This window comes from Octopus bimaculoides, chromosome 12 (genome assembly GCF_046866305.1).
Source record: "Octopus bimaculoides isolate indiv1 chromosome 12, ASM4686630v1, whole genome shotgun sequence".
NCBI lineage: Eukaryota > Metazoa > Mollusca > Cephalopoda > Octopoda > Octopodidae > Octopus > Octopus bimaculoides.
This window is the reverse complement of record NC_142939.1, coordinates 37,798,636-37,813,895: the sequence shown is the minus strand read 5'-3', so window position 1 is coordinate 37,813,895 and position 15,260 is coordinate 37,798,636. Positions and strand designations below refer to the sequence as shown.

Below are 15,260 nucleotides of genomic sequence, written 5' to 3'. Positions count from 1 at the left end.
CAAATCTGCATTTAAATATGCATTTACATACCCTAATCAATAATGGTCAATAAGTAAGTCCCACTGTCTTGCATAATAATGGCTCTTTTTTAAACTTTTATCCATCCTCTATTATGATCACATCATATATGTATCTCTCACTAAACTAGAAAGAATAATCCATAGATTTTAGTTTTATTTTATATTTAATGTATTGCATCCATGTTTGTGTGTGTGTGCATGCACACACACACACACACACACACACACACACACACACACACACACGCACACACACAAATGCAGATGCAAATGCACGTGCACTTAAGGATACACATCTTAGAAGAATGGAATAGAGTAAGTGAAGCAAGGACATACACAAAAACGAAAAGTGTCGCTGAAGAGGTCACAGTTGTGTGATGAAAGATTTCTGGACAATGGGTATGAGTTAAAATAAAAAAATAAAAAAATAAGAAAAGTAATAAACAAGTGAAGAACAAATGTATAGTGCATGTATAGTGCATATGGCAAAAAAAATGTAACCATCCTGAAATATAGCAATATCTGTTTTGACACGATTTCACATCAGGTATCATGCAACAAATTGATAAACGTAAATATATATATACCATAAAAACCAATGTAATTTTTATCCTGAAAATCACCTGTGTAAATTACACAGGTGATTTTCAGGATAAAAATTGTTAAAAAAAGCTTCTACTCGTGTAAAATTCTCACCCAAAAGTTTTCAGGATTGCTGATATGGCCAGGGGGAAACGGTTTTCAATTTAGTTGTATTTAACATATTTTCACTTACTTATGATTAGATTTTATTAAATTTTCATTAAATAAAAACAATTTGTTTAACAGGTTTCACATTGAAAGCTATTAAATTACGAAGTGTTTGTGTTGTTTACAATAAATTTTATTTTACATTTCTTGCCCACAAGAGATTATGTCTGCTCTTTAGCATACTTCTGTATGTCTTCTCAAATCATGATCACAAGAAAAGTTGTTGATAGTTCTTATCAACAAAAACAAAGCTGATAAATATGCACAAGTGTTGCAAAATAAGTTTAATTACTAATAAACATCAGCTTGGATGACACTTTACTCATCCAACTGAGGAAGGTGGCCAATCAAACTGATTATGTAAACAGAATTCTGATTGGTTGAAGGTGTTTTCTTGTGTTAAGCTTTGATTTTCCACCTATTCTTCTCAGAACCTTTGATACGGAGTATCACAATTTTAATCCCTTTCAAACTTATAAAATGTCAAGCAAACTTAAAAATTTATAATTACCATTTTAGCCGGGAGACCAAACTCCCGGTAACCTGCTAAGATAAACATTAAAAATCGAAAGGAGAAAATAAACAGCTTTGCAAGTTTAACTCAGTGTTTATTGAACAAGAGAGGTGTGAAATTTAAGAAGCAACTTGTTAGAATAACACGTCTGTGGACACATAAACAAGAATAGCAAAAATTTACTATGTTAAAACAACTGGTAATACATACATTACAAGTGTTTTATAAAGAGAACATAAGATTGCTGTATAAATCAACATGAATGTGAAATGACATTAAACATCGTATAAGGTAAATGAAGGTGTCTGTAGGAATGCTAAGTCATATTCACTTAGTGAGTTTACATGTGCAAGGATGAATTATGATGTTGTCGTCAGCATTAAATGCAGTTAAATATGGCCCGGACAGTGATTACCAGTATGAAAGTCAAACTTCAAAAAGTAGTTAACCATTTAATGGTTTTAGTAAGTTTATACAGAAAAAGTTAGCATTATATCATCCAGCATGGATGGCATAATGCTAACTTGATGGTATAAGTCAACTTCATTATATTTTTTCTATAAAAACCTATTCTGACATTAAATGAATCAACTTTCAGTATGAATGTTTACACTTGTACATCATTTTTCAACAAAAAAATTTCTAAAAAAAATTCTGTAAATGATCTACTCATGTAATTTACACAACCCCTAAAGTTTATTTTTATTTTTGTGGAAAAAAAGTGCGTAAATTACATAGGTTTTTATGGTATATATGTATTATCCTGGATGATTATATTTTGAACTGAGACATTGCAACTGTATCTCATATGTTCAAATTCTTCAGTTCTGTGTATATACATATAGTTACTCGATTGCTGACATTTATCAATAGTTTCTCCCATTGTTTTGTTGTACCATTTTCTATCACTAATAGAACTGTTGGCATTTTTAATGACATAGATATGCTAGTAGTTGAATAATCCAAGGGCAGTCAAGGGATTGGGAAGGATTGAATTAAATATTGTCTGATAAATGTGATAGAAGAATCTGAAAGTAAGTCTAAATGAAAATGAGTGAAAACAACTTACCAACACGCTGAATAGTGAACATAATTCAGTTACTATTTCAAACTGGAATTCTTTTGCAATTTTTCTTGGAAAAATGACACTCATCATCAGTGGCCCGGGAACAAAATTTGCTTAGGGGGTGCAAACTTAGTTCCAAAATTTGGCACTACTGGAGAAGTGTGGATCCGAGTTCTGGGAGTGTGCATGTCACAAATTTGCGCATGCGCACACGTTAGTTGTAAGTAGTTGAATTTAGCACACAGGTAAAAAAACGAGACGCGCGCTACTTGCTGTAAATGGAGGGTGGGTTATCCATCTAATACAAGAAGAAAATTGCAGATAAATTGAATAAAAACATGAAAAATAACAAAATGATATTTCATTGAAAAGTAAACCCTTCTGAAAGATAGTTCAGAATGTTTTCAAAACATTCATCTCCAGCTTTTCCCATATTTCATTAAGGGTTAGGGTTTAGGGTTTAGGGTTAGGAATTAGGGTTAGGATTGAGGGTTAGGGTTTAGGGTTAGGGGTTAGGTTTAGAGTTAGGGTTTAAAGTTAGGGGAGATGAATGTTTTTTCAGTAGTCAATGATTAGTTTTCACTCTTATATTCAACTTATCTGCAATTTCCTTTTTGTATTACATGGATAACCCCGCTCCTTTTACGGCAAGTAGCACGCGTCTGTGCGTCTCGTTGTTTACCGCTGTGCTAAATTAAACTAGTAGCGCGAATCCACGCATCTTGTCATTTGCCTTGTGAGCTAAAATTGACTACTTACAATTAAAGCGCGTGCACGTGCAAATTTGTAACATGCGCACTCTCAGAACTCAGGTCCACACTTCTGTAGTACCCAAAATTTTTACAAACAAGGTGAAGTTTTCTAATTTGGGTATCAAAACAAACAAATGTTCAATAATAATAACTTTTATTATTATGAAGATCGACTGGAAAGTTAACAGGCTGACCAATATATTCTCATAGAATGTGACCAAATGAAGTTCATTTTTAAATATTAGGATCTTTTCTGCTTGATTTCACCTTCTGAAATTTTAAAATTGAGCGAAAATTTTCAAATTTGATATATTGGTGTAATTTTTCCTGTTGAATTTGATGCGATTCACTTATTCCAGAAAAACTTTAGAAAACTGTAACAGAGGTTTAAAGTTTGATCATTTTCCCCTCCATCAGAGAACAGGATGTGGAAGCTGGCATTTTGTATAAGGTGACAACATTACAATGTTAAAACATTCAACGATGGAAGTTTTGATAAAGTTTTGTGAAATGTTGGATAAACATATTGTTGGTTTAATTCATGTGAACAATACACATTTTTGAAATTGGAATAAAATTGAGGCAATTGAAAAGTGAAAATCAAACAGAAAAGCTCATCGACATACTTCTTTCAGCGATTCATTGCATCGATTGCCTTGGAAAAGAAGCTATCCTGTTAGTTAAACAAGTTTTCAACAGCTGATAAGACATCATCACTATGATATTGGTTCCAAACTGAGGATTTTTTTTGTATATGTAGGGGATATAGATAATAAGATGAGGTCAAATCACTAAAGTAGGGAGAGAGGCTTAGCAGTCCAAAGCCAATCACACACATCGGCCATCGAAACCAATTACTTGTGCACTGGAGTATTTGTTTTGATGAAAGAAAACATACTCGACAGTTTTCCTTGCATTTGGCCTTGATAGCCTTTCGCAACTGCCTTGGAAAGGTGGCACAGTACAGCACTCTCCATTGATGGTGAGAGCCTTTTGAAAGTAGTCAATAAACACGATGCTCTTTGCAATCCAAAATACTGAGGCCACCACCTTCCCTGCAGATTAAACGATCTTGATGACCTTCTTTAGAGTAAGTGTTGAGGAGTGTCTCCACTGTTAGATTATCTCTTATTCACCTGAAATGTTTCCACTCATGGTACTTGCACCATCAAATAAAAAACAGCATAACTTTGAGCCAAGTGAAATGTTTAGGCAACAAAGAACATCTAGAATAAGCTGATTGAAAAAAAAAAAACGTCTTGGTTAACCAAATTTAAGGAGTGTTAAAAATATTGGATTGTCATGTGACACCAAAAATTGAAGGGAGAGGAAGATCAACAGAGGAATAGAGAAAATTGGGGAAGAAAGAACAATTAGGAAGAAAGAGGGAGTGTGGAGACAAGGAAATAAAAGTAGACAGGATATAGTTGACAGAGATAATAAGAGGAAGAAATGAAGATGAGTAAAGAGAGAAAAGAAGCAGATATGTGAAGAGAAAGACAAGTAGAAATAGATAGGGAATTTTTTGCAAACAAGAGGGGAAAGAAGCCGAGAAGAGTAGGATAGAAAATTTAAACAATATCAGCCAAATGTTGACCGCTAAGTGTGAACACATATTATATGTATATACATACACAGGCATAAAGAGTGAGATAGATAAAGATTTTGAATTTCTGTTGAATACAACATGGCAGATGATTAAAAAGGGCAGACACAAGAAAGAAAAAATAAGTAAAGGACCATGTATAAGGCCACTGAATTGTAACGAAAGAACTCTGGTTGAACAAAAACCTGAAAAACAAATAGTGAACACCAAAAACATAGTGCTTGTTTTTATTGGCAAAACCAGCAACATGACCTCCCATATGCTTCAAAAGACGATAGGCCATACTAGAGCGCCGTCTTTTATTTGAACAAATCAATGCCAGGAATTATTCTTTGGAAGCCTCGTATTTATTCTATCACCTCTTTTTTTTAACCTCCAAGTTACAGGGGCATAATCGCATCAACATTAGTTATCAGGCGATAGTGGGGTGACATACGGACACACAAATACATACATTCATATGTATATGCGTGCGTGTATGTGTGCTTGCATATGTACCTACCTACCCCTCTCTCTCTCTCTCTCTCTCTCTCTCTCTCTCTCTCTATATATATATATATATATATATATATATATATATATATATATACATACATATACACACATATATATATATTATATATATATTATATATATATATATATATATATATATATATATATATATATATATATATGATAATATACGGTAAAACCATATAACTGGAGGAGAACTTACTCTACAGGTAGAGAAGTGGGTAAATATAAATAGACCTCGTAATGATACTAGCTACCAAATGGTTTCACGGTGAATTGGGGCCCCAAGTGACCTTAGTAAAGTCATTGGGGAGAATCCCGAGCTGATTATCGTGGTTTATTCATATTTATATATATATCGTATATTTATAAGGAGGGCAAATTTAGCCATTTCTCTGTAGATTGAAAAAAAGATGAACAACTTTAATCGATTTTCGAACCTTATTGGGTTCTCATCAGAGGCGTAGTGGTTCAAACATGAAAAATAAAACTTATGTTGAGTTAGTCTCAATAAGTATAGATTTATTGATCGGCGAAAGTTACATAGTGACTGAAGGTTTGAGAGTTTCGTGCAGAGGCACTTATCAAACTAATTAAATCAACGTTTTCTATATAAAATGAAAAAGCAGGACAGTATCGGAAACAGATATGATGCAGATACTATTTTATATATACGCAGGAAGACTTTTTATTAATAATATGACAGAATTAAGGCAAGATAAAAAATGAAAGTCGTCAATATATAAGGCATTCAGCCTAAACTACATCTTTAAGATACGATTTGTTAGTTGTATATAGGCGCAGGAGTGGCTGTGTGGTAAGTAGCTCACTTACCAACCACATGGTTCCAGGTTCAGTCCCACCGTGTGACACCTTGGGCAAGTGTCTTCTACTATAGCCTCGGGCCGACCAAAGCCTTGTGAGTGGATTTGGTAGACGGAAACTGAAAGAAGCCCGCCATATGTATGTATATATATGTATGTCGTGGGTATATGTTTGTGTGTCTGTGTTTGTCCCCCCCAACATCGCTTAACAACCGATGCTGGTGTGTTTACGTCCCTGTAACTTAGCGGTTTGGCAAAGGAGACCGATAGAATAAGTACTAGGTTTCCAAAAAATAAGTCCTGGGGTCGATTTGCTCGACTAAAGGCGGTGCTCCAGCATGGCCGCAGTCGAATGACTGAAACAAGTAAAAGAGTAAAAGAGTAAAAAAGAGTAACGCTAAAAGGAAACTATTTCCTAAGGAACTCAAGAGAAGGATAAAAAGAGCAGATAGACAGGAATAAAGACAAAAGGAAAGTAAAGATTGAATGAAAAGGTGAATCAAGACTAAAGTTGGAGTTGGAAAAAAAGGTACTTACCCAGGCAGTGGTCAAGCAGTTAATGGTATGGAATATTGAATGGTCATTTTCTACTGAAAGAATTTTGAAAGGGTTTTATTTTTAGACTGGGGTCAAACAGTTGAATCCATTCAACCATGTTTTAAGTCTTTAGCAACACCAATTACAAAGAACTTGGGAGTGGTACTGAAAGATGGAGAGAAGTATTGACAGACAGAAACTGGGTGGGAGCTGTCTTCAATAATTCAAGTAATGCTATATATTCAAAATTAACCATACATGCTGGTTTTGTTGTTGTTATTGTTGCTGCTACTGTTGTTATTGTCACTTATTTTTTTGTATTTTGACGTTACTTTCCTTCAGAAGTTAGTGGTCATAAACTCCCTACGGAATTTTATGCCAGCTTCATCACTTTTATTTATTTATTTATTTATTTATTTGTTTTGAAACGAGATGGAACTTAAGCATTTTATACCTATAGATTTTAGATACTTTTTTTCTGAATCTGGTAAGATTATGTAGGGGGTGCAAATTTTGACCTTGCACCCCCTGAAAATTCTAGGGGCTGCAGGTGTACTCGCTGCACCCCCTGTTCCCGGGCACTTGCTCATCATCCATTTTCCATGCTGGCATGGGTTAGATGGTTTGATTGAGGACTGGAAAGCCAGGAGGCTGTACCAGGCTCTAATCTGATCTGGCAAGGTTTCTACAGCTGGATGCCCTTCCTAATGCCAACCACTCTGAGAGTGTAGTGGGTGCTTTTTACATGCCACCGGCATGGGAACCAGTCGTGGTGGGGTGGGGGACTGGCATTGACCATGTTCAGATGGTGCTTTTTACATACCGCCGGCACAGAGAGCCAGTCAGGCAGCACTGGCATTGACCTATGCATGAATGGTGCTTATTGCGTTCCACCAGCATGGGAGCCTGTCAGGCGGCACTGGCATTGACCACAACTACAATCTCTATTTTGATTTCGATTTGATTGAGATTCTGATTGTGATTTTGATTTTGATTTTACTTGACTCAATAGGTCTCCTCAAGTATAGTGTGTTGTCTGATGATTCAAAGGTACTTTTTAAATGAGCTGGTTATGCGACCTTGGTATTGGCTATGGCTGTGATCTCACATTACTTGCCAGGTCTTCTCTAATCACAGCATATTTCCAGAGGTCTCAGTCTCTTGTCATTGCCTCTGTGAGGCCCAATGTTTGAAGGTCATGCTTCACCACCTCACCCCATATTTTCCTGGGTCTCCCTCTTCCATGGGTTTTTTTCACTGTTAGGGAGTGACACTTCATGCAGCTCTCCTCATCCATATGCAACACATGACCATAGCAGTGCAGTTGTCTCTCTTGCACTCTGCATCTGATGCTTGTTATGTCCAACATTTCTCTCAGGGTGCTTACAGTCTGTTGTGTGTGCACACTGACATTACACATCCAGCAGATCATACTAGCTTCATTTCTTTCAAGCCTACATATGTCCTCAACAGTCATGGCCCATGTTTCATATACATGCATCATACAGTCTACCTTTCATTCTGAGCGTAAGGCCCTTTGTCACCAGCAGAGGGTAGTAACTATCTGAACTTTGCCCAGGCTATTCTTATTCTAGTGGCAACGCTCTCAGAGCATCTACCCCCACTATAGATTTGGTCACCTAAGTAATGGAAGCTATCAACTACTTCTAGTTATTCCCCCTGGCATGTGATGGAAACTGTTTATTGAACATCTTTGGTGTTTATTGCCCTTGTGCATATGCAACACACAAAAACTATCATCCCGGTTAACCTTCCTTTGATGTTGCTGCACCGCTTATGCATCCATAGCTTTCACTGGGTTTATCTTATGGAGTTTCTACCTACACCTTTTCTACAGCTCGAGCAGGGCCATCTACCCGAAGGGGTTTGTGATGTGATTGCCTTCCTACTTACTAGGACTTTGGTTTTTGCAACATTAACTCTAAGGCCTTTTGATTCTAAACCTTGCTTGCACACCTGAAATTTTTTCTCTAGTTCTGGTAGTGATTCAGCTATGAGAGCAAGGTCATCAACATAGAGGTGCTCCCAGGGGCAGCCTGTCTTGAATTCCTCTATTATTGCCATGAGGACTATGATGAATAAGAGGGGGCTGAGGGCTGATCTTTGGTAAACCCCTACTTCTACTTGGAATTCTTCACTATACTCATTGCTGACCATTACTTTACTGACAGCATGCCTGTACACGGCTTGTACATTTCTTACTAACCACTTGTCTATCTCTAGTTTCCACATTGCCCACCAGATAATGGATTGGGGAACCCTGTCAAAGGCTTTCTTCATGTCAACAAAAGCCAAGTACAGGGATTTATCTTTGGCTAGGTATTTCTCCTGCAGTTGCCTTACCAGAAATATAGCATCAGTGGTGCTTTTACCCAGCACAAAGCTGAACTGCATCTCATCTAAACTGACTCTCTCTCTAATTAGTTGGGCTATGACCCTCTCCATGACCTTCATCACCTGATCCAGCAGTTTGATACCTCTGTAGTTATTTCTATCTAAAGCATCATCTTTACCTTTGTAGCAGTTGACTATGGTTCTTTTACACCAGTCATCAGGTATGACTCTTTTGTGAACTACTTGATTTACAATTCAAGTGACTAGACCATAACCCACATCACCAGATGTATACATTTTTGTTATTTTCATTATTGTAGTGGTCTATGTAGCTAAATAGTTGAATGATCTCCCTTGCAAGAAGGATTATAGAGTAACCTCCCTTTACTAAGTTTCTCAAAGCATGTGTGTCATGAGACGTGATTCTTAATTATTCAAGAAGCTTAGCGTTTCTCTTGGAAGTTTCTTGAATGTCTAGGATTCCATTAATAGAAACAGCTTGCTAACCCTGCTCTTCACTTCTTAGTTGATTAGACTTAGAGCCATTCACATCATTGCTATGTCCATCTATTTCTCTATGTCACATGACTGACAGCCACCACTTAGCTGTTATTTCTGTATTTCCTATCTCTGAACTTTCTTGTATAGATTACTTCATTCAACTAGATTCTACATTTTGATTATGTATCATCATCGACCAGTAAGTAAAATATATTTTTGTGTAGTAAATATATAGTTCTTGAATTTATTCTTCATCTCTATATGAACTCTTGTAATAATATACACACAGCCATATCAACACCTGGTACTGAATATATATTTCTACTACAAGGTCATTGCTACTCGTCTTTGAGGTAACCTGTAAAAAGATATCATAAAAGTGGTCCTTCTGATCATTTGGAAGGCCTGCTTATGAGGCGTAGGCAGAGATAATTGTAGCTATACTATTCTGAAAGACTAGCCTGAGCTTCATCATCATCATCATCATCGTTTAACGTCCGCTTTCCATGCTAGCATGGGTTGGACGATTTGACTGAGGACTGGTGAAACCGGATGGCAACACCAGGCTCCAGTCTGATTTGGCAGAGTTTCTACAGCTGGATGCCCTTCCTAACGCCAACCACTCAGAGAGTGTAGTGGGTGCTTTTACGTGTCACCCGCACGAAAACGGCCACGCTCGAAATGGTGTCTTTTATGTGCCACCCGCACAAGCCAGTCCAGGGGCACTGGCAACGATCTCGCTCGAAAATCCTACAGGAGCCAGTCAGGCGGTACTGGCAACGGCCACGCTCAAAATGGTGCATCTCATGTGCCACCCGCACAAGAACCAGTCCAGGGGCACTGGCAACGATCTTACTTGGCTTGCCGGGTCTTCTCACGCACAGCCCATTTCCAAAGGTCTCGGTCCGTAGTCATCGCCTCGGTGAGGCCCAATGTACGAAGGTCTTGCCTCACCACCTCAGCCCAGGTCTTCCTGGGCCTACCTCTTCCACGGGTTCCCTCAACTGTTAGGGTGTGGCACTTTTTCACGCAGCTATCCTCCTCCATTCTCACCACATGTCCATACCAGCGCAATCGTCTCTCTTGCACGCCACAACTGATGCTTCTAATGTTCAGCTTTTCTCTCAAGATACTTACACTCTGACGGGTATTCACATTGACATTACACATCCAACGGAGCATACTGGCTTCATTCCTTGCGAGCTTACGTATCTCCTCAGCAGTTACAGCCCATGTTTCACTGCCATGTAGCATGGTTGTTCGTACGCATGCGTCATACAGTCTGCCTTTTACTCTGAGTGAGAGTCCCTTTGTCGCCAGCAGGGGTAAGAGCTCTCTAAACTTTGCCCAGGCTATTCTTATTCTAGCAGCTACACTTTCAGCGCACCCACCCCCACTACTAACTTGGTCGCCCAGATAGCGGAAGCTATCGACTACCTCTAGTTTTTCACCCTGGAATGAGATAGAGGTTGTTTCCTGTTTGTTTGCAGTCTTTATTGCACCTGAACATCTGCCACAAACAAAAACTAACTTCCTAGTTAACCTGCCTTTGATGTTGCTGCACCTCTTATGTGTCCATAGCTTGCACCGGGTACATCTTATAGAGTTACTACCTACTCCTTTTCTACATACTGAGCAGGGCCATCTACCTGAAGGGGTTTGTGTTTTATCTACCTTCCTACTTATTAGGATTTTGGTTTTAGCTAGGTTGACTCTAAGGCCCTTCAATTCTAGACCTTGCTTCCACACCTGAAACTTCTCCTCTAGTTCTGATAGTGACTCCGCAATTAGGGCAAGGTCATCAGCATAGAGGAGCTCCCAGGGGCAACCTGTCTTGAACTCCTCTGTGATTGCCTGGAGGACTATGGTAAATAATAGGGGGCTGAGGACGGAACCTTGGTGGACCCCTACCTCTACCCGGAATTCATTGCTGTACTCATTTCCAACCCTCACCTTACTGGCCGCATCTCTGTACATGGCTCGCACAGCTCTCACTAGCCATTCTTCTATCCCAAGTTTCCTCATTGACCACCAGATAAGGGATCGGGGGACCCTGTCAAAGGCTTTCTCCATGTCAACGAAAGCCAGGTACAGAGGTTTATCCTTGGCTAGGTATTTCTCTTGCAACTGTCTCACTAGAAATAAGGCATCAGTAGTGCTTTTACCTGGCACGAACCCAAACTGCATCTCATCTAAATTGATTCGCTCCCTAATTAGTTGGGCTATGACCCTCTCTGTAACTTTCATAACCTGATCTAACAGCTTGATGCCTCTGTAATTATTTGTATCTAAAGCGTCCCCTTTACCTTTGTAGCAGTTGACTATGATGCTGCTACACCAGTCATAGGGTATGACTCCTTCGTGTATCACCTGGTTCGTAATACGGGTGACTAGGCTATAGCCAACACTGCCAGATATTTTGAGCATCTCTGCAGTGATTCCTGATGGGCCGGGGGCTTTCCCGGTCTTCATACTCTTAATTGCTTATGTTTAAAAAATCTTTTCACTTAAATGGTTAGTAGTAGGAAGTGTAACCAGTTGCTATATATAGTTCGTCCAATAGAAAAAAATGAAACTTCCCAAATATGTTAACATAAAAGATTATGTAAAGAGAAATAGAAATTACAAAATACTGAGAATTTGTGGTTGGTACATGAGATAAAAAGTTTTGTTGATGAAGTTGTTAGATCCAGTGTTCACTGAGATAATGTGACACAAAGTTTCAAATGCATGGAAAGGTAAGGTATTAATTTTATTTATTTTCATATTATTTTGTGTCAGAAGACAGGTACTTGAAATTAGATCATGTTTGTATCGGAATAAAATTCTTGGGGTTACAAATTTAATTTTAATTTGTTTAAAAATCTTGTAAGCAATACACTTTGATCCAAGTAGCCATGCTTGCAGATTTACAAATGAATGTTTGTTATGGGCTCCTTATTTACACCTTTAGTATTCAGATTACTCTGTTACATATAATGCTTATTTATTTACATTGTTTTCAATTAATTATGCATTATTTCACAGCTTTAAGACTTCAATGATGTGATTGCTTATTTATATGACTTTGTAGGGTAGGTATGAATGGCAGTATCTGGCCAGTTTGAACATAAAACAAGTAGAATATTTTGACCAGATATGATTGGTGTAAATACTAAAGGGTTAACCTGTTCTAGATAGAAGTAAAATGGAGCTTATTAGTTAAAGGATTTGTATTATTGACAAGAAATGTATTATAAACAGTCAAATAGATTGTGATAATCATTCATGGACACAGAATACCTGTTTAATTATGTTGTTAAGCCTTGGAATGATTTGTCTGCTATTATCTAGTAGGATAAGAGACGGTAAAGATTTCCCCTCAAATTTATTACAGATGTGAAACCATCTCTAATATTCTTGAATGAATTCACATAAACATTGCCAAAACTTCATCTTGGACTAGGCTTCCTCTTGAATTTTTCCTCTGCACAAAATCCAAGCAAGACCTATCCTGGAATATACTTACATATCTAGGACAATGTTATTGTGGCACATGCTGCCAGAAGAAGATCTAGCTGAGCAGCAAAGATGAATTCACTAACTACTCAATCTCATATGCTGTTTCTATTGTCTGTTTCTTCTACATACATTACATCTGTCTCTTCTCTGAATTTTCAAAATCAACAATATTTGCAGGCACTCTCCTGTTTAGGAGGACCTGCAAAGATCATGGGCTTTGCTTCTTCTCCACAGAGTAATGAAAGAATAAGAGATTGGTGATATACTTTTTCTATTGCATGGAAATTCATGTTATTAAAATAAGCTGTTGTACATTGAACACTTGTACTTATTCCTATATCCTCCATGTGCTTTGGCTCCCTACCATCAACATCTCTCCTAAGGATAATTTATTGCCAATGTTCAAAAAGTGAAGTTTTTATGTAATTACATTGCACAGTAGAAAAAAAAAACGTTATTTTAGATAAGAGGTTATGATTTAAATTTACATTGTTACTTGATATTAAAGGTTAAATGTGGAATTTTAATTAAATATCATAAAAACATTACTTTTTAAAAATATTTCTACATATATTTTCAACAGTGGATTTTATCTTTAAAATGCTACAATGGAAGCCAGTACAAACAATCTTTGTTTAAATAATGTTGTAAGTAAATTGATATGTAGGCTTGAAGCCTGAAATTTTAATGGAGGTAAAATCATTTTTCATATCATAAGATAGTTTGGATCTTTTTTAAAACGGGGGCCACATTTTTCATTAATGTTTTACGTAGTGTTTTTGGTACTGAAAGACTTTCAAACTTCGTATACTTATCTATTTTGTATTATAGAACAGAAAAAAATTTTTGTATTCGAATTTATTTCATGTAAAAAATTGTCTTATTTCGATAATTTCAACCAATCACTGACAAGTATTCAGTTGTTTACATTTACTCCTTTGGCTGATTAAGCCATAGCTTCGTTTTATTTGCTTTTTTCATTTTCGTTTTTTTTTCTTCGTTTTATTTGCTTTTTTCTTTTTAAATTTGCTGTTTTACCCTAACCCTAACCCTAACCCTATCACCGATAGAATTGTTTCAGAATCGTTTGTTTATGTAGTCGGCACTTAATGTATATCGGCTGAATGGACGTCAGTGATTGGTTGAAATTACAGAAATATGACAACTTTAACATGGAATAACTTGGGATTTCTTTTTTTTTTTAAGAAGACTAAGAGAAAAAGATGTTTTATATGACACATTCTACCAGTGTTCCAAGTTTCAAAGTGTTTCGTTAATGAAAAATGTGGCCCCCGTTTTAAAAAAGATCCGATAGTTTTAATGAAAAGTAGCTCATTTCTAAACCACAATATTTATTTCTCTTGGTAGCTCATTTCCAAATAAAAGTGAGATATAATTGACCGATCTTGATAAACTTCTATACTTATCAGGAAGTTGAAAATAGTGAAGTGTCACATAATAAACTGTAACCTTTTCCACTTGATTTGCCTAAGTAAAATGAAATTGTTTTCAACAAAAAACAAAAACTGAAACCCTATTGTGATCATCTTGAATTTAGTATATCATTGGTAATTATTTTACTGATTGTTACATTTAGATATAACTCACTCATAGTTTGGCTCTCTGCTGAGGGATTGTTTATTGCTAACTTATGATATTATTTCAAAAAACTGCTATCATATCTGAGACAGGTTTTGTTGTCAGTTCACCACATTGTTTGAACCAACTCACTTTCTTTGATTATAAATGGCCTGCTATTTTATTTATTTACTTTGTTCTGATTTGTCAGCAGAATAGCAAAATAGATGCTACAATAAATTAAACAGGGAATATTTTTACATGTTCTATAACAAAAATTGCATATATTTTTAACTTGATATTAAATTTTCTCATTGCAGGGCAAAGCAGAACAACTTGTTCAGGACTTAAACTCTCAAGTAAAGTTAATTGGGTCAAATGTTAATGACCTGAAGAGAAACAGAACTTTATCCAGTGATTCAATATCACTAATCAACAAAAACCTGTAAGTACTTATTGCTTTTGAAATATTCTCAGTCTTCTGGCCATATATGCATGTATATGTTAATATTTTCATTTATTTTCTTGCACATAGCCTAGAAGTGTGTAAAATCTAATATTTGACATATTTAAGATAATCATGGTATCATATCTGAACCCAAAAGTTTTGTGCAATCAACTATGCTTATCAATGAAAAACTGCCTGATAATCACCAAATTGTTTAAATGGCAATTAATGCTTTCAGATCATTGTTGACATCAATAATTTAAATAGTAATTAATGCTTTCAAATAGTTTTG

General features: G+C 36.6%; 1 protein-coding gene across 14 annotated transcripts in view; it reads left to right on the top strand.

Annotated features, from left to right (window-relative positions):
* LOC106869551 (IQ domain-containing protein H) overlaps positions 1-15,260 on the top strand; it is a 637,089-nt gene that overhangs the window by 168,400 nt on the left and 453,429 nt on the right. For all 14 annotated transcript variants that reach the window (XM_089360920.1, XM_089360916.1, XM_052972131.2 and 11 more), the window contains one exon: positions 14,841-14,965. In XM_089360920.1, the coding sequence (XP_089217046.1) occupies positions 14,841-14,965 (125 nt within the window). The remainder of the gene's footprint in view (positions 1-14,840; positions 14,966-15,260) is intronic.